Consider the following 25,424-nt stretch of genomic DNA (forward strand, 5'->3'; position numbering starts at 1 on the left):
GAGCAGTCCGTCAAGCCACTGGCTGTTGCTGCTGCTGCTGCTGAGGCAACGACAAGGTGGGGCAGCAGCAGGACTGGATGGTTTCTGGGAGTCTGGCATGTCACAGAGTCTGGATGTGCCAAAGACTGTTAGTTCTTCCTTCCATCTCCACACACAACAGCCCGACTTCCTTCAGGTATTTTTGTAGCCGCTGTGCAGCCGTAGGAAGTCTATGGGCCAGAAACACAGGAGTCTATGAAGTATCAGTGACTGCTGCTGATTCACTGCCTCTGGGCCTGTACTCTGTGTCAACGGGGCGGTGGGTTAACGGGTTTATTATGTTGTCGTGTTGAAAAGGTGAAAAGCTCATCAGCTATCAGTTGAAATGCAGTTGGGATGCTATTAAAGTTTATGCATCCACAGAGTTTTCTAGCATCATCACGAGGGGGGAACTCAACCTATCGGGACCAACCTCAGTGGATGAAATGCAATCAAATAGTGTTCAGATGTTCATGTCTCTCCACAAATTGCAAATCACATTTCCATCAACTTTGTGTTAAATTAGGAAATGACAGCATGCTATGATGCTAAATGTGGCTAATACGGCGCACCTGCAAAACAACATAATCATTGAAAGCATGTTAGCATCCAGATGTGAGAAACTAATGCAGTGGTTCTGGTTCCCAACCTTTTTTGCCTCGGGACCCCATTTTGACATCCCAAATTTCTGGCGACTGGCATCTTGATTGACGGCCGCGATCACGTGACTGCACATGATCGCGGCCGTCAATCAAGATGAGCCAGCTCAGATGTTTTTATATGCTGCATTTTATCTTAAATCAATTTATATTCGAGAAAGTGAAAGTATAGAATACAGTTGTTTAAGATTGTGTATGGTGTTTTTAATCATAATTTAAAAAGATTTTTTTTTTTATCAATTACTAGACATTTCAGGTGACCCCATTTGAATTCCAGGCGACCCCACGTGGGGCCTCGAACCCAAGGTTGAAAAACACTGAACTAATACATGAAGAAATTAAAACAATATGTAGAATAAACATGTTATTTTAATGTTTTCTTATCCTGGTAATCACTATTTTTTGTTTCTGTAATCACCCTAAGTTGCATTTTGACTTGGATGAGAGGATGCATGTTATTTTTCTGCAGCACTGTGTGAAATTGCGCTGGTTTCAGTGGAAACAGTGACTGTCGAGAACAACTTGACAAAGCTTTTTTCCATGGTTGATGTAGAACTGAAATGAAGTGATGAACTGATATTAATCTACAACAAGAACTGATCATTTAACTCAATTAACAACCCGTCGCCTTGTGCTGTGGGAACATTTCATACACTATGAGTTGATCATTAAGCATTAAATTAAACACTTTACTGACGATAAATAATCTTTGTAACGTGCTGTCCCACTTCTCATGATGTGATTATACAAACAATGTCAATCTCCCGGCTTTGTAACTTCTACAAAAAGATATTTAAAATACTGAATCTGTCATCTTTGAGTGGCTGATGTTTTTCCAGTGTAGGCACGAGGAAACGGCAGCGCTGCGGCCTCAGCACATGGTTGGACCACATGAAGGCATTATTACGCTGTGTGCCTCCGTTGTTGTTTGACTGAGACATATTTCCAGACTGCTGCCTGGACTCGCTCTGGCTGCCAGCCCCCTCCCCTCCTCCTCCTCCTCTCCCCCTCCCCACCCTCTGGCCCTTTCATAATCGCCCAGGAATTATGCACATCCCAGTTAAAGCACTGGTAGAGTGAGTTATGGCTGCGGTGGTGTTTCCTGAGAGGTCTGCCAAAAAGATGATTTAGATAGATCACACGTCTGGGGTCCGGGGGCTTCCTCGGACACTGTTTAAACACGAGTCTTTATTCTGAGGACGCAGGAATGTGAAGGGGCGCTGAGTGAAAAACCCGTCACCTAACAGCGACATTTCCAACATGGCAACGGTGGCAGCAGAGTTATTGGTTCATCTGGTGCGAGGACTTGTTCGTTATTAATCAAAGTCTAAACGCCGCAGTCGACGACAACAACAGAAAAACTGGAATCTGGATCAACACCGACATCTTTTTCACTTAAAAAAAGGTTTTTATTTAAGTTTAATAATACATCAGGCGGTTTGTAGTGAAATATGTTTACATTCAGCTTTTACAATTCATACAGGAATTATTATCCCACCAAAATTCCTCACATACACACAATGTACAACTTATACAGGTTTTAACAAACTGCTGAACGCACAAAAAAAGAAAGCTTAATAAGTAAAAGCCTACTTTTTTTTCTTCCTTATTATTATTTCACAGTACCATTCAACTGAAATGGTAAACCTGCATGTTTAATATTTTATTTCCAGCTAAATATAAGTTAATGTGTTTATAGTAAACAGCCTCCGAGGGTCATTCACTGGACAAACAAAAACATAAAAACATGAAAAATAAAAATAAATGGCACGCAGAATTTCTCATGCAATTAAAAATTTAACTTTTAAAAAATAATTCCCATCTGTGATGAGACATGCTCCCGTCGGCCATGTCATTCTCACCATCCCTGTTAAAGACGCCGAGCTCTCAGTCTCAGAACTACAACTACATTTCCCAGAATTTCTCAGACCGTATATATTATACCAGCACTCGAATACTACAAACACAGTCGGAGGGGGGGTCGGTGGGGGTGCGGGTTCGGGGGGGGTACAGTACATTTATAAACGGCCTCTCGGATACAAACACAGAGATAGGAGTGCTGTGAAATCCATTAGCAATGTGGAGCTCAGCGCTTTGATTTTCCAAATTCAGTGGAAACACCCTTATGACTCACTGCCCTGTTTAATATTGAACACTTTTCCTTTGTGTCTGTACAGAAAGAGAAAGAGAAAGAGAGGGGGGGGGGGGGGGTCTATATGAAAGGCTGTAGCAGTGCTTGTGATATTACTGATATTATCTGTCTGAGTGGGGGGAGCACAAGTAGGTCGCACTCCATTAAAACAACTCGTTACAAAAAAGGCGTGCAATTTTAAGAGGTTCCCTCTTCTTCTTATTCTTCTGTGGAAAGCTTGCTGGTGCCAATCTCTTTGATTTATACACTCTTCAAAACACACCAAAAAGGTTTGAAGTCCAAGTCAATAAAAGCAGTAAAACGTCATTCCAACCACTTGGTAACTCTATTATTATTATATTCTGAAAGAAATGAGGCAGTCGTGTGGACAACACGGAGAGACGCATGATCCGGCTCACGGCGGCTGAGATGGAGCGGGAGATGGGACGGCTTGATAAGCTTCTCTATAAGCAGCATAATGTTCATATAATAAGAGTCTGTGCTTGATGGAGTAGGGGGAAGAGGGGAGAGAGGAGAGGGGGACAGAGGAAAGACAAAAAGTGGAGAAAAATCGGCCCTGCACTGATACGATGTGCTTGCTAAGGCGAGATGCTCCGAAAAACAAAAAAAAAAGCATGCTGGAGACGAAGAAAGAGGAGCCTCGGTCAAAAACAAAACAAAAAAATGTTTTATCCGTTTCCCGTGTTCAGAGATTTCGCCTTTTTGTCTGACAAACTTTGGTTTCCACTTTTGCGGACTGATCCGTCCTGTTTAAAAGAGTTAAAAAACCTCCGAGCACAATGAGGAGGACGTGAGAAAACAGGTGTCGTCTTTGACCGAGGTTCTGACTGAAACTGCAATAAACTGAAGAAGCTCGAAACAAAACAAGAGGAGAGTCAACTCGCTCAGATTCTATCAAGAGGAAGGCTGAGCTGCATTTTTTTTGCATCTTTAGCGCAGCGTTGCTATTAGAAAGTGTGCAAAAAGTACTCTGTGTGTGTGTTTGTGTGTGTGTGTGTGTGTGTGTGCAGGTAGAGTGTGTGGGACGCGGTCGGACCTCCACTGCCTTCATGTCTGAGTCGGACGCTCAGCTCAGGACAGCAACACAGTGGGAGGAGGAGGAAGAGGAGGGGGGTTTGTTCTTTCAAGTGTGTGTTTATGTTAGTGTTTGAGTGTGTGAGGTATTCACACGTGTATGTTTGAACATCTGTGTGTGTGTGGACCTGTTTGTGTACTCTGTGTGTGCGTCATCGTCGTCGTAATCGTCATCTAGACCAGAGAGCAGTAGCCGCCGCAGCTTTCTCCTCCCGCGTCCTCGTCGGTGAGCTGCACTCCTCGGCCGTGGTTCTCGCTCTGCCACAGACCGGGAGTCTGGATGATCTTCTCCACCAGCTCCTCGAACGCACACTGGACACCGTCTCTAGTCTTTGCACTCGCCTCTGGGAGGAGGAGGAGGAGGAGGAAGAGGAGGAGGAGGAGGGAACAGGGCGTGTTGGAGGAGGTGGATGGAAATAGAAAAGAAAATGAGACACAGATACAACAACTGTTAATGTCTGCATCTTGATGTCATCATGCGGTGGTGGTGGAAAATGTCTCAATAATACAATAACTGTCATGTCCAGACACTAATAGTGGACCTTAGGAGGTTATTAGGAGATCTAGTTAACACCCACCACTCCGCTGTGTGATGATAACCAGAAACACAATAGTAACGGCCACAGGATTAAGAAATAAATCTCATTTAGAAAGCCAAATCTGAAATAATACATTAGGAAATGCCTTGGAAGGAGCAGAGCGAGCTTGTGCCATTTTTTAACAAAAATATCTTCTCTTTCTTTTTCTCAGTTGTTTAACAGTGTGTGTCGTTTCGACTGTGAAAAATAAAAAGCATAAAAAAGGCGCGGGGAGAGAAAACAAGAGCACATGGAGGATGATATACGAAGCCCGTTTTATAAATAGAACTATGCAAGCATTCCTCAGCAAGTATGATAGTTATTTCAAAAGCTGTTTCCCCTTTGTAACAGTCTGCTGTAACTCATGCCCAGCAGATCTGCGCGGAGCGGGGAATCCTCCCGACTTACCTATAAAAAGCATGGAATGTTTTCTTGCAAACTTCAGCCCTTCGGCCCTGTCTAGCTCGTGGTTTTCCTAAAACAAAAGAGAGGTAATGACTTATTTGAGGTCTGCCGGGGGCGGAGCCGTCAGCCCGCTGTGGTCGTCACGGGGCAGGGAGGGAAAAGTGAGTTTTTTCATAGACAAAGAACAGGACACAATAAATTCATAATGCTCTACTTAGTGGGTATTTTTATGCGTGGTGCTCAGCCATTTATCAAAGCGATTTTTATTTTATTTTTTTAATTTCTGGCAATTTATTTCCCTGTTTTTTTTTTTTTATCCCAGTCTCACTTTGTGGAGTTTTTCTTTGGTCATAACAGCTCAAACCAAGGCAAAAAGCTCTGATGACATACAGTACATGTATCTTAATGAGCGGCTGATATCTAATCAAACAACCTTGTTGTCGGAGCGAGTGCGAACACGTACAGTACACACAACTCACGCACCTTATCAATTTTGTTTCCGACAAGCATTTTCACAAGGTCGTTCCTCGTGCAGTACGTCTCCAGCTCGTTCAGCCAGTTATCCAGCTTGGTAAAGGTTTCTCGCCGTGTGACATCATACACTGTGGAAAAAACAAAAAACAAAACAACAACATCAACCTAAATCACTCATCTATATACACACATTATAACATCAGAACAATATGGCAGAGTGGGGGATTATTATATAGATGCAAGCCGTAACAGAACGACTGTAGGGGATCGTTAACTTCTAAACAGTGATTAGATCCAACATGGCAACAGGATTGTAAAGTGTATTTCTCTGCTTAAAGGCAAAGACATATTTAACTTTTAACAAACAAATCTTGATTATGTACTACAATAATTCAGGACTAACCAAAAGCACATGGTTGATAAAAAGCAAAAAGGGGATCAAAGTGTTGTGATAGGATCACAGTGGGAGCTGTGGTGGCGATCCCGGTGCTGCAGCGAGGCGCCTTCTGATTCACACCGGTCTCAGACTTTTGGACCCTGCTGCATCATTAGACCGGTCAGAAACCATGATGGGCTTCAGAGGAAGTCTGTTTTAGAGGTTTAACTAAGTTCCTGTGTGCGTGCGTGTGTGTGTGTGTGAGAGAGAAGGAGAGAGTGTGTGTGTTGTATATGCATGTCCATATGAGGAGGGTATAAACCAGCTTCCAGAAAGACAGGCGAGCGGGTGTGTGTGTGTGCGTGTGTGTGGGTCACAGGATGAAAAGTCATCACTCTTTTTACAACCAGGAGCCTGACTCTGGAGCAAAGAGGGCAAACACACACACACACATACACACTCAAATGCACTCACACACACACATGATGGCGTCAACAGCTTGGCTTACCCAAGATGACTCCCTGGGCACCTCGGTAGTAACTCGGCGTCAGGGTTCGGAAACGCTCCTGTCCTGCAGTGTCCTGCAAAACACAACCAGCTCAGAGCTGCTGGACACACACTCAGGGGAAAAAAAAAAAAAAAAAAAAAAGGCTGGTGGCTCGAACAGAAGGAAAACCAGGGCAGATAAACAACAAGTCTGACTCCTCTCTGTCCCTCAGAGCAGCAAATTGCATGTAGAGTGGAAACGGTGTAACACAAGCGCCATCTTCTGGTCACATGAGAGAACGCACTGTAAAAACTCCAAATCTTACCAAGAATATTTGTCTTAATTTTAGTCAAAATGTCATTTCTAGTCAAAACTAATCTCATTATACTTGTTTTTAGACACTTTTTACTTCTTTCAAACATATTTTCACTTGAAATAGGTAGAAGAATTTGATAGTGGAGCAAGTGTTTCTTTCTTATTACAAGCACAAAGTGAAAAGTCAAGTGAAAATTTGTTTGAAACAAGTGCAAATGATGTAAAAAGTTAATTTTTAGGTGGAAAGAGATTAGTTTTGACTAGAAATGAGACATTTTGACAAGAAATAAGACAAATATTCTTGGTAAGATTTTGAGTTTTTGCAGTGCAACCAGACTTTGTGCTGCAGATGAATCTCTGTACGTGTGTGTGTGTTGCTGCTCACCCATATGGCCAACTTCGCCTTGTTGCCGTCCACGGAGATGGTCTTCACTTTAAAGTCGACACCTAGACAACGAGAAGAAGAAGAAGAGGAAGAAGACAGCCCATCATCAGTCATACCTCCGGCTGTGTGACCTCATGCGCCGGTACCAGTATGATGATGACTCTTACAGGTTTTGGACCAATTACTGCCAAGAATATTATCACGGTGACAGACTATGATTACCCGTGATGAATTGTCAAAACACACATACCACACAATGTCTGTGAACTCGCGTTAACCCCTCGCACTGGCACCGCGCCCGCCCGCCAGCCCCATGTCCTGTATTTGAATTATGGCTATTATTATTATGGACTATGTATTCAGATTAAGCATGAAAAGGATGGCGTGGTTTAATATCCTCAGTTGAAAAAACAAAATAAGACATAAAAAAAAAAAAACCCAATACAGGTCTGTATGAAAGAAAGAAATATATATAGAAAAATCCGCCACCTGTGAAACGGCTCAGACAGCGATGAATCAACCCCCGAAATCCCTGCCAGGTCCCAGAGGAGCAGACATTTACATGAAAATAACAATGTTGTCCCCCTTCCCCTCAACAAGTAAATCTCCTCTATTGCCTTTGTGCAGTGTCTGGGTGCGCAGAGTGTGCAGCGTCTGGATGACAAATTGGCCCGAGTATTAGCATCCACTGACAGATTTACCAGGGAAATGTACACTTGTGATGGGCCCTGTTTTTACATCTGGGGCGGTGGAGTCTAGAGCCAAACAGAAGAAGAGGAGGGAGAGAAAAAAAAGAGGAGGAGGGGGGGATGAGGACATGAAGACAGGCTGGGACGGAGGGGATATATGACACACACACACGTAGACACTGTAAGATGTATTTGTTCACACGGTCAATCACAACAAGCGGCTCTTTGTGAGGAGCAGCGGGGTCGCCGGGACACTGCAGTGCAGAGGAGAGGAGGGGAAGAGTTTTTACACTAAACATTTCCATGAACCTGCACCACCAGGATCTCCTGCTTTCGTTTACTATAAACTCAAGACTCACAGCGGCTGCATCTGTTTGTTATTTCACATCACAACAAGACGCCACCACCACTACAAGTCAAGGCTGCAGCCATCTCTGCAGGTGGACTTCAATATAAATAAATAAATACACGACTACTACAGCATCCTGCGACGTTCAGAAACAATAAGAGCGGATTGCAGCACTGACAGGGTTTAACTTTAGATTTGATTAAATTGCGGTATGAGTTGAAATTCTGCACCAAACTATGGTTCATTTTGAGTTTGCTGCACCAAAACTTCGCCAGTTGAGGTGGTTTAACTTTTACAACGCCTGTGGTTTTTGGGGTGGATCGTCCAAAATCAAGTTTGTCGGAGAAAATTGAGAGATAAACTCGACCCAGCTTGAGTTTTATGAAGACGCTTTTGAATTAAACTATTTCAGAGCTGACTGGGCCAAGGGCAAAAACACCAGCAATTTGTTTTAACTAGCGAGCTGTAAGGTGATGTTTTATTCTGGAAAAAACATCTGTAAACACTTAATGCCCCCTCCATGCACTTGTCTCTGTTGATTAAACTCACTTTAAATAAATAAACTGAGTTTAATTTGAAATGATGCAACAGTTTTAAACCCTAGTTTTACCCATCTCTAATCAGAGCTACGTCTTTAAGGTCAAATTCGACTTCTTGTGTGTCCTTTTACCTTTTCTTAAGTCTCTTAAATGATGACAGCTGCTCATCTTCATCCCCCATTAAGACCAAAAGACAGTTACAGTCATTAATTCTTGCGTAACTAATAGTCTGGCCAACTCTATGGGTGATAATGTGACAATGGACTGAGAAGACTCCACTCGTGGAGAGAAATACGACCTCAGATGAACTGCTTTTACGTGGTGAGAGCGAAAATACTTGAACGGAGATCAAGTGATACTGGATTAGAAGTGATTTTTTCGTCTGAATCTGAGGGGACTTGAGTCATTGAGAGAAACTTAAGTCCAAATGAAGACATCTGTTTTGCGAAGAATCGCAGATGGCCAAGTACAACAGTAGCGATCCATGCGTTGACCTTGACGAAAATGTGTTTTTACTGTTTCAACCTTGTGGAATCTGTGCTGTTGGGTTGTTTTAACAAAGACAGCTTTGTGGGATACAAGCTTTGAATAAAAAGTCACATTAGTTAAGGGAGGGGTCGGGATCGGGGAGGGAGAGGGAGAGAGAAGAAAAATTAATTCCATATCTCGTCGTAAAAGGTGACACATTTCGAAACTGTTCGATGCTTTCATGAGAATAAACCCATTAAGGTAGTTACAGCCTCAAGACCACATGAAAAACTAGCAGATGTGTCCTTGGTGCATCACATGATTTATGCCATTAAATAAGCTGATGTCATTTGCAGGTCTACCATAAAGTGGAAAAAACTCCACTTGTAAAAAAAAAAGAGAAAAAAAAAGTAATGTACCACTGTGCTCGCCCTCTGACCAGATAAGATGCATCGTTTCGTCTGCTGTGCTGTAAGGTTTTATTTCATTGTTTTGTTCTTCACACTCCTCATTAAGTTTAGTTGTGACGCGGTGGCTTCGACCTGCAGCTTTGCCAAGTCGCTCATACCTTCTGTTGAACAGCAGACAGACATCCCTGAAGGCAACATGTCTAGTGCTTTCGACCTCGACTTGACTTTTGCGATTCCACTATTAAAAAAAAAAAAAGTTTGACTTTTAATTTCAGGCTTTAAATTATATTCGCAATAAATACTGTAGCATGCAGTTGAAGGAGAGAGAGAGAAAGAGAGAAAGTGTGTGTCCGGTTCGAGCCAATTCTGGTTCTGGAGCAGATAACAAGTGTGCTGTGGATTTGTTGCTCAATGCGATGTTCGGTATCTGCCAGCAGCAGCCTCAGAGTGGGGCCTCCGGGCGGGCGAGGAGGAGGAGGAGGAGGAAGCACACAGAGAACACCAGTTTACGTCCAATTTACTGAATATGGAAGCCATTGTAGTCGTTCACGGTTGTTAAAAACTGAATACAATGTGCTGGTGGTGGTGGTGGAAGGACGGACAGATGAACGAACGAACGGAGCAAAAAATATCCTCCTCCTCCTCCTCCTCCTCCTGACAGACATGATGAACTTTCTCTCCCTCGTTAGTCCCCAGATGAATCCCGGTTGTTCTGCCAGACTGTTTTATAGTGAGGTCACACACGTGGACCGGCGGTGATTCATCTATTTCACTATCGCTCAGCAAATCAATAGTGACTATCTGTCTGAGCGAGACACAGCGCAGACGGCTCCGCGGACTTATTTAATAGACGTCTTGTGTTAAAATGATTTTTGGAAACTCTTAGAGAGACCTGAGTAAAAAAAAAAGTTGCTGCACTTAATAAAACACACATCTCTTCAGTTTTAAACAACAACAAATTAAATAAACAACACATTCCCATTTACGGCGTCTGTGAGGCAGAACGGACTGCAGCGGATTTAAAGTGTTTTAATGATATTAGACTGTGTTGTGCAGTTTGACCACCGGGTTCATCAACGTCAGGAGCAAATTGCCTTTAACATTAATGAAGCTCCAGGGAAATTCTGACTGAAAATTTACTTACTTATTATTTAACGTACGTATGCTCCCTGGATGGTTTATTATTATTATTATAATATACTCCTATACAATTAAATGCAATCCAGTGCTACGGCCTTTACGAGGCTTATAAAAGGCCAGTTCTTGTGAAAACTCTGAAGCGTTCAGCTGTATGTTTATAGCTGAGGTTGTGCTTAGTGGGCTGCATTTAACTGGGATGTGTTTCTAATATTGAGGTGGGAGAGAAAACATTAGAAAACAACTCCTAAATATGATTCAGTGCAGTCCAAACGCAGCTTCCAGTCGTCTGCATTGCGTTGCATTTGCTTGTGAGTCTTATCAGGGTTTCCACTCTTTTCTTTAAATCATTTTTGGAGAAGTCTTTTCCACAGTTGTAACTTATTTTGGACAGTTTGTTTCTCCCAGAAGTCTGATTTAAAAGTGTAAAATCAATGGCTCTAAATTCTCTATGAAATAATCTCTTACATGCTTAGAAATTAAGACAAATTTATCAGCAGAGGAGACAATAGTCGCTAGTTTTCAAGTTTTCACTCAAGCTTTTTCAGGAAATTTGACTTTTTTTCTCAATTTCCATGTGTTTTCTATGACTGGAAAACTGGTCAACCATTTTGCAGGTTTTCCAGGATAGCGTGGGAACCCGGCTTGCTTATATTTTCTATTTCATGTCTTTGTTAGCTGCTGAGCTCAGATTGTGTTGTGTTGTTATTACTCACCTATTGTTGCTGCCTGTTCTGGATCAAACGTGTCGTCTGTGAACCTCAAGAGGAGGCTGTTGACAGGAGGAAGGAAACAAAAAGGAGATTAGGGCCCATTATTAATCACTCACAAACACGGCAGAGTCGCCCTTTCCTCTTCAAGTCAGTCTGGGATCATCATCAGGTTTCCATTTGTCTGACTCATAACTTGTCCTGCGGCTCCAGACTTATCTAATACGGTATCCCTTTTCTGTTTCTATTGATCACTTTGTGTCTTTCACTTGCGTTATGAACCGAAAACACACACACAGACACACACACACACACACATACAAGGTCCAGATGATATCATCACTAGATTGTATTCAGGAGGACAGGGTTCATTTCTTAACTATGACTAATCATGTGCAAAGGCACTAATCATGGCGATGATGATGGGGATAAGCTCACTCTTTTCCCTTGACCCATGTATAATGTTCTTATTTTCCCCTCAAGGGCCATCAAAAGGGAGGGAGGGGGGGTTGTGGTGGTGGTGGGGAGGGAGGGGGGGTTGCTGGAGCGAGGAGTGTTTATTGTCTCAGGTCCATACAACAGATGAGCGGTGCTGGGAGACCGCTGAGGTAAAAAAAAAAAAAAAAAAAAACTTGTGTTCATTTCGTCCAGGTAAAATAAAACGTGTGTGTTGTTTGTTGCCAGGCAGTGCAGACATCTCCCTGATGATCTGGAGGGGAGGGGGGAGGGGGGGTCCACAGATTGCAAGGGGAAACAAATTCAAAGTATTTGTAAGCTTTTCAAAAAAAAAAAGTCGACTCGGTGTGTCTTTTTGACAACAGCGCAACTGGCTCGGGAACATTCAAACAATGACATTCGAAACTAATCTGAGTCTGAGTTCGTTTATTAGTGTTAAACAAAAAAAAAAGAAGAAAAAAAAGAAAAAATCATATTTAATAATAACACAAAATGACTTTATGGAAATGATTCCCCCTGGCTGGAGAGCGATGCACTAGCAGCAGGCAGCTGGACGCACAAACGGCGTCTGTTTTCAAGAAATATAAGCAAACTCAGGTCTACGTTACAGTGTTGACATCAACTCAGTCCCTCCTCGGTGTTTGCCATCACCCAGGACCGCGGGGATAAAAAAAGGTGAAAGGAAAAAAGAAGAAATTCCGTAAAACTAAAAACAGGCACACGCTCGCCACGACATTACTTCAGTTATGATCAATAAATGAAATATGATAATGCCAAGAGAGTGAGTCGCTACAGGAGGAGAGAATGGAGAAAAAGAGTTATAATAATAATATAATAATTTCTTACCTACACTGTGGGAACATTCATGCTGACAGTATGAGATCTAAACAACATGTACTTCCACTAACATTGGAGATTATTTACAACCTCCTGGGCTAACACGGGGCCGATCCAAAAGGAGTGTGTATTCCCATGTCCTCTGCAACAATTGATCCCTTGTTGATCTTGCTGGTCTTGGAATTTACCATGCAAAAAAAAAAAAAAATAGGCATATATCCTTCTCTGGTTCATGTTGCAGCGTGTTATTTTGACGACTTAAGGCTATGTCATCAGTGTGCACTGAAAAATGATTGTGCTTTTGGCTGGACGGTTATCAAAACTTATCAAAAGGCTTACATTTAAAGCTTGGAGCAGCAGCTCATTATCTATGTACCGTGCTCTAGCTCTGGCTCTGACTCTGACTCTGGTTCTGGCTCTGGCAGGATGGAAGACTGTACTCGATACCATAGTTTGCAATGTGATGGTTGATGGCTCAGGCCGGCTATCAGGAATCTTTCACGCAGTCTGGACCACAGTCTGTCATCATGATGGAGACCCAGAAAAAGAAAAACCTGACTTGCTGGCAACAAGCTGCACCACGGTCGTATAAACAGCCAGGGTAAAGAAAAGTTGGTAAAAACATTATATACTCTGCTTTAAATATTAAGCTGATTTGTGGTCGCTAACGAGGTCCCCCTGATTACAGTGTAATGACATAAATCAAATGTGTGGTGAAGGAAAGAAAAAGCTATACAGCCAATTTACAGAAGCTCACTTAAAGGGATAGTTCAACATGTTGGCAAATTCGCCTATGGCCATAATCCCTATAGTCATAGCAGTAGGTTCATTACCTTTAATTGTCGGTGCATGTTATTTTGAGATCAGCAGGGCAGAGACGTGAGCTGCTCAGTGAACACAATGGAGGTGAATGGTACAGGTCCTCTGTCCCTCATCAAACTCATCAAATACACAATCCAACAACTCCACAACACTCTCTTGTAGAAGTTGTGACCTGCACATTCACCACGCTATGAGATAATAATGTTATGTTATGAGACAGCGTTGTTTTCAAGGTAAATGCAGCCGGGACTACTTTCCAGACACGGCTGCTGGGCGGAGTGATTTCAAAAGCACAAGTAGTTCCGAGTATGTGCTTCCTGTGTCGTAATGTTACATAATTATACATGGTTATCTCAGAGCGTGGTGAATGTGCAGGTCACAACTTGTCCACCAGAGCGTTTTGGAGTTGTTGGATTGTGTATTTGATGAGTTTGATGAGGGACAGGTTGACCTGTACCATTCACCTCCATTGTGTTCACTGAGCAGCTCACGTCTCTGCCCCGCTGATCTCAAAACAACATGCACAGATAATTAAAGGTAATGCACCTACAACCATGACTATAGGGATTATAGCTAGTGATGGGCGAATTTGGCAAAAATGTTGAACTATCTCTTTAACCTTTAAATAAATACCAGCTGTGTATGGGGCCACTTGATCTTAGAGATGCTACAGCAGTGATTATTAATAGAAACCTTGCACAAAAGTCGATTAATCATGACTATATTAATCATATATCCTTAGATAGCTATTAGGTAACTGTCATCCAACTATGTCAAACGATGATGACGTCACGGACAAACATGAGGCTAACGGTTCAGCTAACACACCCAACAACGCCATGTTTTACCAACAACACAATAACTAAACAATGTGACATGTTTTATATATATAATAATAATAATAAAAACTAAGAGGATTACATTATATAAAACCGCTGTATCAGCTTTGAGCATCGTAACACATTAGGTTGGTTACAAACAAAGCTAGCAGCAGCTTGCTAACGCTAGCACCGACCGAGCCACGACATCAATTTTTTCGGGGGGAGATAACTTGGATCTTTTTTTACCTGGACTTCCCAACGCCGCTCTCTCCTATTATGAGGATTTTCAGCGTCGTTAACGTGTCGTCCTCCATTTCCCCCTCACGTCCGGTCGTGTTATTGTCGATAAAACGGCTCAAACACACCGTTAAACACACGTCCGACGCTGTAAACTGCTCCTGTTTACAGCAGCAGCAGCAGCAGCAGCCACAGCAGCAGAGATAGTTAGTTGTGTCAGCTGCGGCTCGGTAAGATGTCTCACTTCAACCATATCCGGTGTCAGTTTCCCGACACTTCCGCTGTAGTCGACACTGACAACGTGAACACGATGAGTCCATGATTACGTAACGATGTGGACCCTCTTGCAACATAATGAATACATGTCATGGACACCAACGACACACATGACTATGGCGTCAGATGTGTGTCCCTAGTGTTATATAACATTAGTACAGTCTGTCTATTGATTGTTCTTTCTAATATGGATTTTATTATTTATTCTAATAAGTACTTGAAATGTACAAACAGGGCTGAATTACATGTTTTCAACTACAATCTGCATCTGCTGAGTCATTTATTGTAGTGAATACAGTAGGCTACATACTGTACAGTAATGTATATGCCTCTTTTTTTTGATGGATTATGGGGTTATTATGATCTATTTTTGTTTTTTGTTTTTTGCACCATTTAAATAGGATTAAAGAGTAGGCATTAGCTACAAGTTTAATAGCTTCAGCCTACTCCTTTTTGGCATATGCTATAGTTATGGACACATAAGTTTGATTGAATATAGTTTGGAAGGAAGATTAGTGATGATTGTTTAACACATGTTGATTTTCACAACATGTGCATTTGACCGAAATAAACTACTACTAAACCATTATACTATTGATTTTAAATGATTGCCTATACTTTCTCTTGTTAAAATCAGTGATGGGAATAACGGCGTTAAAATAAACGGCGTTACTAACGGCGTTATCTTTTTCAGTAACGAGTAATCTAACTAGGCTAATTACTATTTCCACCGTTACAACGCCGTTACCGTTACCGACAATTAAATGAGGCGCGTTACAAACTACTCAGTGAAGCCGTTGTCCTCCGACTTGGCTCATCTCATCTCAGACACAGAAGCTGCTAAACTGTTGTTTTTTTTCCTTCTCTCCTTTGGTGAGGGGAGGGGGGAGGAGGGAGGGACGAGACAACCGCATAAGTGATGATGATTGGTTGAGGCAGAGTAAGGTTTCATGCTAAGCCAATCAGAGGCAGTGTTCAGTTTGTACACAAACCACACACGCACGCAGTTTAGCCTCACACACACACACACACAAACTAGCAGAGGGAAGCTGCCGAGATCGGAGGGAAAGTGGAAACAGACACTACTTTAATCTCCCTGAGGTAAAAGACAAGAACATGTGAGGTGTAGCTACATTATGTCCCGGAGCGAAGTGTTTGTCCTGAGCTTCTGCTCACCTGACTCTGTGCAGCTTCTTCATTAAATCCAAACAGTCCGACACAGCGACGCACTGCTCCTCTTTGACTTTAAAGTCTCTGTAGCTCATCAGCTGGAACTCTTCTTTTTTTTTTTTTTTTTTTTTAATTCTTTATTTCAAGTTGTAACAACAACAACAACATTTCAGCTTTTCCAGCTCACATTCGCTACAACATCAACAATACATTTACAATTATGACAGCATAACAATTTAGGTTAAGTGAAATAGATTAAAATAAAATCAAAAAATAAAAGACAGTTAAATTAACAATAAAGGAAAACAATGACAGACCTCGTATCCCATGCAAACCACAATTATGGCCACTGTGACAAGATCATTCACCAAACATCTCTGAATGTATGGTCGTTATTGCTATACATTTCCGGTTTGTAATTAAATTAAGAGACTTAAAATAATAATCAACTTCAATTAAAAACAACTTAAATGAAGGTGAAGAATTTTGAAATTTACATTTATGAATCAGCTGGAACTCTTCCAGAGCAGCTACAGCAGCGTTGTGACCTCAACCATGGTTGGTGAGAGCAGAAATGTTGTTGTAGTGAAAATGGGCGGGCTCGTGAAGACGCGAATTTACACAAAGTCAAAACGAGCGATAAATCGCATTTCTCGCGTATCTCGTGTTTGGTCGCGCGTATAAACTCGAGCGAAAAAAAAGCGTTCCTCGTGTTTGGTGGGAAGCCCCTTGCGGGTCTTCCCACCAAACACGATGAAAAGGACGAAGACGCGAAGGTCCCGTCGCCATAAAAGAATCCCGTGTATTGCGTCGCAAAAAAAAAAAGTCGCGTCTACCGCGTCTCGCGCCTAATCGCGTCTTTGTGTCACGGCCTTTTACACCGCGGACGTAACGAATAAACGGTGAATCACTTTTTATAAATAGTGCTGTGCAATATTTATTCCATCTGGTCCAATACTATTAACTCTATTTCATTACTAGGCTTTTTATATTTATCCATTCCCCATTCTTATTTAAGTTGTGTATAATGTACATAGTCTGTGTTTTGAATGGATAGATGAATGATTTAACATATTTTCACACTGTGGGATGAACAAAGTCTATATACAGGTTTTTTTTTTAAACTCAAGTAGCCTACAATGTGGTGATGCATGTCCAAATAACCACTAGGCATTGCTCTCATTTTGCTTATTAAATATAATTCTTTGGCCTTCAGATCAGCTGAATTATTCATTTACTTGTTGGTAATTAACTACCTGCTGCCCCAGGTTCAGTACAAATGATCTTCAAAAACACCAGGGCCTCCAGCCTTCAGATGAAATGTATCATTACTCACTTTGCAGGTTCTCATTGTGAAAAACTAAGGGGATGCAAACCTGATAATACAAAAAAAAGATTTTATACAGTTGAGTTATGTTTTTGCCACACAAACAGACATGTTTTCTACTTTTTTTTGTACATTTCTTGTACTTTATTTAATAAATAACTCATAAACAGCACGGAGAGAGAAAACATGGTACTGAAATAAAAGGCACTTTGAAAACAATACTGTAAAAGGGCATGTGTTGCACTTCAGAGGCATTTGGGTGTGAAAGCATATCAAAGGCTGACCTAATAGTCTAGAGATTCATTTTTTTACAGTCTAAAAAACATGTAACCAACAAAACTGACCCACCACGAGTGAACGAGCTGACAGAAAACATGTTTTTGGCGTAGAACTTGACAAGAACACAGGGAAGGAGAGGAAACCTGAGAGTGAGTAATAAAGTTACTGCAGTTAGCACACACAATAATAATAATATTTCAATAGTTAATTGCTTCTTGTATCATAACTATACAAATCCTTTGATTGTTCAAGACCGCCATATTTCATAATTTGATCAAGTGGTATACAATCCCTTTGTGATAGAATATCAACAATACAAATGATAATAGTTGATATTAATATTCATCTTGTGTATTTATTTAGTCCTTGAAGATATTTAACAGTACTCAGTAAGAGTGCAATAAAAAAATTTCAAACATTGGATGTTTTCTAAGCTGCAGTTTAAAACCACATTTACAACTATTCAACACATATTGTCCAATCTAAGTTGAATGCTAAATATTATTCAATATTTCCTGTTGCAGTTTGTTTTCTAATATACACACACACATTGACATAATGTGCTGCTATATGGCTGACAATTTACATATTAAACTCAGGTCCTGTCTGAGACACAGAAACAAACACACACACACATACACGAAGTCAGTGCACAGAGACAAAAACAAAAAAAACGAATGACAGACATAGACTAAACATCTGAGGGACAGACAGAAGCTGAGGAATTCTTGTACATAAGCTGTTTATCCATAATGTCCACACTGTGTTGTAAAAATTAAAAAAAAAAAAAAAGCTAAAAGTCTGCCCATACCAGTCCTGTGGCAGGAAAAAGAAAAAACACACACACACCATCATTTCATCAACTTCTGCAGATATGAAACTTTAAAGTATATACACATAATTGTATACTGTACATCTAAAATACAAACAAAAATGCCGATAGATCATAAAGTGTTAGTTAAAAATACAGATGCAGTGGCTGAATGGTACAATTATAAATGATGATAAAGCGACAAGAAAGAAATGACGTGATGAAATCCACCTCGGTACCCAAACAAACTCAAAATACTGCAGATGTCAAACACTCGACTCGGTAGCAGAGTTTCATCCTTTCAACGTGACGTTCGGTGCTGACGTTAACATTTTCCTTCATATTTGGGATTGACCACGGTCGTGACAGCGCTTTTGTAGATGGGATTTTCACCCTGGGGAAACAAAGATTAAAAAAAAAAAAAAGGTCAGTTAGTATATTCATTTTATAGTTTTATTAGTTCACGACAAACACTTTTTATATGCTGTAATAATCACACTCAGCACACAGTCATGCCTCTGTGACAAAACACCAAATATTAGGAGCTAAAAAACTACACCTTTTATTTACTTACCAAGATGAGGGTTTTTGTTTTTGTATCCTGCAGACGTTTTATATCACTGAACAGGTTTTGTGCACACTCATGCACGTATATATATATAAAAAAAGATATGTAGATAGCTGGCTGACAAGTGGGTGAAAAGGCAAAGAGAGTGCAGAGACAGAAACAGAAACAGAAACAGGCCATGCAGGAAAATCAAGTGGAGAAGGAGGAGGAGAGATACAAACTTAAAGGGCAGCGGCTCTACGTCCATAGCTCGGGTTCTGGAACTGATTGATAGGACTCTTGTATATGGGGTTCTCTTGCTACAGGTAGAGAAATGAGGACAGAGGAAGGTTGACATGGAAAAAGAACAACGGCAGAGAAAAACAAAGGAATAACAAAAGGAAAGAAAAAAGGAGCAACAAAGAAATAAGTAGAGAGCGAATGAAATGAAGGGAAGACTCCGAGAAACAAAGATGAAGAGATGCTTCATATCACTAATGTAATATGTACGTTGTGATACAGTGACAGGTCTGTACCAAACATTGATGTTCACTCATGTCTGAGTATAGAGTATTTATTTTATTTTTTCGCAAAAGAATTATTAATTAATTTAAAATATTTATTTGAATATAATATGATTGATGTTTTTTTTTCAATAGCTTCCAAGTCATGTGACCCACTGACCCCAAACCAATGCAGAATGGTCTAACTACTCTAGATGAACAAGACACACCCCTTCGTATGGTATTTTTTAGTGCTTATTCTATTTTAAATGAATATTTTTAGGAAAAAATTGCTTCTTTTTTTTCCCAATAGCTTCCAGGTCATGTGACCTAGTGACCCCAAACCAATGCAGACTGGTCTTACTACTCTAGATGAATAAGACGCACCACTTTATATGGTATTTTAATGCATATTCTATTTTAAATGAATATTTTTATGTTTTATAATGTCACAGAAAACTCTTATGTTTTGCTCTTCGTGCTCCTACACTAGATAACTTGTTCTTCCTGTTGATCAAACAGTGCTGCCATCTTCACTCATGCCAATTTTAAATACCACCGGTATAACATCACTGGATGCTGCTTATACTTTCCATTCGTTCTGCTACAACACGACACACTGAGTTACTGTCACTTCAAGCGATTAATCATTATTAACTCAGAAAAATGCTGAGATTAATCGTGATTAAAAAGTTGAATTGTTTGAGAGCACTACATTATGTACCCTTTAGTCTGCACCTTCTCTCTAAGAGATAAGAAAACATTAATTTAACCTGAACGTTACCTGAATGTGTCACATCATAATCATTTCTTTATTCCACTAAGTCAGGGGTGCCCAAACTTTTTGCAAAGAGGGCCAGATTTGGTGAGGTGAAAATGTGTGGGGGGCGGCGAACCACTCAGCCTGACATCCTTTGAACCATTAACATATTTTTATTGCAAATGGTATTCTTTTAATTTCTTCACATAGATAAATAAATCGAATTAAGTGTTTACCAAAATCGTTCTGCTTTTCATATTTGAAGACCACATACAATGAAGAAAAAAAACTTTCAGGAAGCTTAAACATATCTAGGTTTTATTTTATATTATATTATATTTTAGAAATAGGTTGGAAAGGGTCAAGTAGGCCTGTTTTTTTCTCACTTAGTCATGTTTTTTTTTTCACTCACTAGTGACTAAGTAAAACATGATGGAGAGAGAAAAACAAATACTATAGTGTGGTTGCATCTGTAAGAGAAAACAGGAAGCAGCTGACGCAGGGTCTTAAATCTTCTGCTTTGCCTTGTTATCTTGTCAGGAGATGCAGGTCAGTCAGAGTTTCTAGTTTCTCTAAATTAAAGGGAAGCGTAGCCATAGGCCGCCCTGCCCATGGTAATAAGACAGACTCTGAGCCATCTGTATTATACATAAAAAAACACGCACACACTGTTGCTGTGACACTGTTCCGCCACTAGGTGGAGGCACATCACTGCACATACACTAGTTGTGCTGAGCGCTGAGCTTTCTATCCTATTGATGTTGGCTGATGATGCTGCAGAGGGGAGGAAGCATGGAGGGGAGGAGCTGTGGCCACTCCTCAGAAAAAAAGAAAAGAAAAAGAAAAAACCCAGCTATGCTCAGAGTGCATAACATTCCCAAAAAAGTACAGTCTCTGACATTTTCCCCCCTTTTTATTTTGAGCGCCATTCAAAAGCAACAGATCCATGCTGTTTCTGCAGCTGTGGGACTCTGAGAGAATGCGAGTGAGACACTTTGAAACGATATCAACAAGTCTGCGAATCTCATCTGCTGCTATACGAACAACAAAATGATCTTCTCAAGTTCACTCCCTGACAGTGGCTGCTGGCTTTGTGGCCAAACAACACCTGTTTTTCCACACTGAAATCACTCAAACAAAACCTCCGGCCCAGAGGTGAAAGAATCAAATCAACCCCGACTCATCTTTCACAGAGCCGCCGGTTGCACTTCCAAGCCGCTCACCGTATCCCATTTGGCGTTCATCTTTTCCTTCTCGAACTTGGCGAACTCTCTCCTGTCATGAATGATCATCAGCAGCTTCCAGATGAGCAGCAGGGCTAAGCCAATCAGGACGATGCCGGCGACCACACCTGCGATGATCGGGACGATGTCGGGGCCGGCGGGGCAGTCTGAAAAAAAAAAAAAAACACACAACAGTGTTTAGACACAGCTTCGAATAACAAACGGTGCAAAAAATAACAGAACCATGGGAAAAACCAAACCCTCAGGCTGCCGTATATAAATAAACAAATGACCTATTTTTACGGCCCAACCACCACGGTCCCTGTAATTAGCCTCTCACTGCAAAAACTCAAAATCTAAAAGAATATTTGTCTTATTTCTTGTCAAAATGTCTCATTTCTAGTCAAAACTAATCTCTTTCCACTAAAAATGAGACTCATCACCTAAAAATTAACTTGTTTTTAGATCATTTTCACTTGTTTCAAACAAATTTTCACTTGAAATAAGTAGAGAAATCTGCCAGGGAAAGCAAGTTTTTTGTGTTTTTTGTGAAAAATTTGCTCCACTATCAGGTTTTTCTACTTATTTCCAGTAAATATGTGCTTGAAAAAAGTAAAAACTGTCTAAAAACAAGCTACTTTTTAATGTGATGAGTCTTATTTTAAAGCAGAAGTGAGTGATATATTTGTGTTAATATAAGTCTTAAATAGTTATATCTTCCGACAGCAATCACTTACATAGAGTGTTTGGTCTGAAACACGGGTCTCTCAGTCCCTCTGCTCTGCTCTGAGCCGAAGAGAAAACATTTATCGTATCCTACAGTTTTTATCCAATGAGGAGAGAGAACGGCATGCAGGGCTGTGTGTGCAGCCAAGGAACGCCGTGAATGTGGTGACGTAGCGACGAGGACTGTTATGGTGCGTTCAAGGAAACTCGTATTTTTCCGACCGTGAAGTGGTACCAGTTCGATCTGGTACGAGTTCACCGGTCGGAAGTTACGAGTGGCCGTTATAGTGACTTTCACCGGTAAAACAGGTCGGAAAAACACGAGTGGGTTGCCTGGAACGCTACAAAGTCGTAAGTTGTGACTTGAAGCTGTAATTTACGATTTCAAAAGCCTGCCTGGAACGCAGCATTAGCGAAAACGACCGGATCACTCACTTCTGCTTTAAGTATAATTAGATTTGTTATGACTAGAAATGACATTTTGACAAGAAATAAGACAAATATTCTGGGTAAGATATTTGAGTTTTTGCAGTGCCTCTGTAACAGAAACTTCCCACCCACACCCCCAGTCCCAGTTTGGTACGGTCCGGTCTGTGTCTCCGCTCACCCAGCGTGTCCACCACATGGACCTCCTTCTCCGTGTTGTTGTTGACGGCGTAGGTGTAGTAGAACCAGCAGTCGTTGGCGTCCCTCTCCTTGCAGTGCATCACCGGGTACGAGGCGTCGTTGGGCTGCGGCAGCTTGTCTCTGTCCTTCACCTTGATCAGGTTGAAGTAGCTGCAGTTCCTCTCGCACACGTCCTTCATCTCCCCCGTCCCGAACGCCCGGCACTGGACGCACTCTCTGCAGGGAAGGAAGCGTCGCCGTTAGTTAGCCATCGAGTTAAATCCAATCTTAAGGCATGACATTATTATTATATTATATTATTATTACTCCCCTACATCCACTCATTATCCTTTTTTATCGTAACTCTGGTCATTCATCATCAGTAGAAGTACACTAAATGAGCTATCACCACTTCCAGTGTGCAATAAACCCATGAACAGACAGAGGAGCATCACTGCATTTCATTAATATTGAAGAAAACTTTACAGGGAGTTCCTCTAGTGAGCAACTATTTATTAAAACCAGGCCTAATAAAACCAAAACAAAACATTTTTCTTTAATTTTGTGTGAAATATTGGAGTAGAAGTTTCAAAGGAGGTTAAATCGAAAGCAACTGGACTTAGTTATTTGTCTTATTTGTCTTATTTGTCTTTTCCTAGACAAATAACTAAGTCCAGTTGCTTTCGATTTAACCTCCTTTGAAATACTATGACCTGGGCAAATGAGAATATGCACCGGCTTATTGGAGTAGAAGTTTTAATTTCTCCCTTTGGCTTGTCCTGTGTATCATAAATACATAAAGTATGTTAACTGGTAGTTTTGAGCTATTGAATCAAGTCCATCTCTCTATTAAATGTCATAAATACAGAATGTTTTAAGACTTGTGGTGGTATCATGACGGAGTGATCACATTGTGAGGGTTAGGGGATGTGCTCAACAGTCCCTCCCTGTTGTGTAAAAATAAAATTGAAAGTTCAGCCAAGGCTAATATAAGGAGGCATTAGTCTGGATCATCTGTGACCTGGCAGTCATGCCTCGGTTTATTATTGGTATTGTGTCCCAGCAACTCGCCTACGTACTGTACATAAGAATACTGGGAAATATCCCTGTGCTGCAGCCCAGACAGGAACTCACAGCCCAAAAACACAAAGAGGATGAACTGATGAAGCTTCAGATGATCTTCAGCCAATATTTAGACCTTAATACAGGGCAGAGGAGTAAAAACAACAACCCGAATTTACGCTACAAGACAGACTTAAAGGGATACTTCACCCAAATCAATAATTTTCTACTCACCGTCATGCCAAGGAAGGGTTCGGATAACTTATTATCAAAACGCTTTAGGAGTTCCAAGGGGGGTCTGGCTGGCAACGGGATTTCATATAATGGCGGCGGATAGAGTTCACTTTTGAATCGTCAAAAACAGACACTATGAAACATCCAGATACCTCCATACTGCTCGTCTGTACTGACCCAAGTGTCCTGAAGCCGTGAAATAAAAAAATGTTGTTCTGAAAAAAATTATTTGATCTGTTTTTAGCCTTGTTGTAGCAGTAGCTCTCAGTGGCTGCGCGATGTTCTTCTGTGTTTATATCATACATCCAAATCTCACGCATGCGCACAAACATCGACAGAGCCACTGGGAGCTGCTGCTACAACAAGGATAAAAACAGATCAAATTACTTTTTTCAACTTTTCCATGTGGCGGCTTCAGGACACTTGGGTCAGTACAGACGAGCAGTATGGAGGTATCTGGATGTTTCATAGTGTGTGTTTTTGTATATTATATGTATATTATATGAAAATCCGTTGCCAACCGGACCCCCCCTGGAACTCCTAAAGCGTTTTGATGACTCAGAAAGTTCTCCAAACCCTTCCTTGGCATGACGGTGAGTAGAAAATTGGTGAATAAATCAATTTTGGGTGAAGTATCCCTTTAGTAATTTGAGGTATCTACTAGTATCTGTGGCTTTCAGACTTACTTGTGCTCGGTGCAGACTCCTGGACAGGTGGGGCAGGCTTCACAGGTGGGACCCTGGAACTTGGCGTCAGTGCACTTACAGAGGCCACATTCACAATCACCTCTGCCGTTACACACCTGCTTGTTGCTGGCCATGCATGTGCTGTTGTCTAGGGAACAATCACAGGCGCTTCCTGTCCACATGGGCTCACACACACACACTCTGCACTCACAGGTTCCGTGTCCTAGGAAATAAAAAAAAACAAAAGTATGATGTTAGATACGCCCTCAATTTTTACCCTACCCATGACCCCTGGACAAACCCCTCCCTGGCCAGTTGTTTTAGCTGCAAAAACACATGATTTCTCATACTATGTTTTTATTTTATTATTTTTTATTCATGTCTATAGTCTGAAGGTTTTTACAGAGGGGATTGTTGATATATCATTCATACAACATTTTATTCCAAAAAACAAAAACAAAAAAAGCTAAATTTGATTATTTTTTTTTTTACTGCTGGTGACAGTATTTTCTCATTTACAGAGTGATAAAAAGAGATATCCAAAATCCCCTCAGTGAAAACTTCTGACTCTAATATGTCAACAAAATAAAACAAGAATTTTGAAATCTGAACAAAGAAAACTGTTCAGATTTCGGTTCTGGAAATATATGCAAATTAGTGCATATTTCATGAAATATTGCCTCATTTACATATTTAAACATAAGATTTGACAAAACTTGTAATACAAAAAATATTTGTCTTAATGTGAGTGATAAACTTGGGAAGTTTCATGGTGATAGCTGTTAGTTAAAATTTTCACTTTAAAATAGATTAAAA

At 40.9% G+C, this 25,424-nt stretch overlaps 2 protein-coding genes across 3 annotated transcripts in view; both read right to left on the bottom strand.

Moving 5' to 3' along the window:
• Positions 1 to 3,030: 3,030 nt before the first annotated feature.
• rab18a (RAB18A, member RAS oncogene family) lies at positions 3,031 to 14,664 on the bottom strand. Its single transcript, XM_083995644.1, has 7 exons — positions 14,408 to 14,664; positions 11,232 to 11,287; positions 6,924 to 6,985; positions 6,245 to 6,317; positions 5,370 to 5,488; positions 4,890 to 4,956; positions 3,031 to 4,247 (listed from the first exon to the last, which is right to left on the bottom strand). Exons 1-7 carry the CDS (start codon positions 14,473 to 14,475, stop codon positions 4,078 to 4,080), a joined length of 615 nt encoding a protein of 204 aa, XP_083851770.1. The 5' UTR covers positions 14,476 to 14,664; the 3' UTR covers positions 3,031 to 4,077.
• Positions 14,665 to 17,319: 2,655 nt separating this feature from the next.
• Positions 17,320 to 25,424, bottom strand: part of itgb1a (integrin, beta 1a) — a 31,848-nt gene continuing 23,743 nt past the window's right edge. Inside the window, exons 13-17 of one of the 2 annotated variants that reach the window (XM_083995635.1) lie at positions 24,609 to 24,831; positions 22,628 to 22,863; positions 21,295 to 21,461; positions 19,051 to 19,128; positions 17,320 to 18,655 (exon numbers count right to left, since the gene is read on the bottom strand). In XM_083995635.1, coding sequence (XP_083851761.1) covers positions 19,051 to 19,128; positions 21,295 to 21,461; positions 22,628 to 22,863; positions 24,609 to 24,831 — 704 coding nt within the window. In that variant the 3' untranslated portion in view covers positions 17,320 to 18,655. The remainder of the gene's footprint in view (positions 18,656 to 19,050; positions 19,129 to 21,294; positions 21,462 to 22,627; positions 22,864 to 24,608; positions 24,832 to 25,424) is intronic. The other variant, XM_083995636.1, reaches the window with a different exon arrangement.

This window comes from Trachurus trachurus (genome assembly GCF_905171665.1).
Source record: "Trachurus trachurus genome assembly, chromosome: 20".
Lineage (NCBI taxonomy): Eukaryota > Metazoa > Chordata > Actinopteri > Carangiformes > Carangidae > Trachurus > Trachurus trachurus.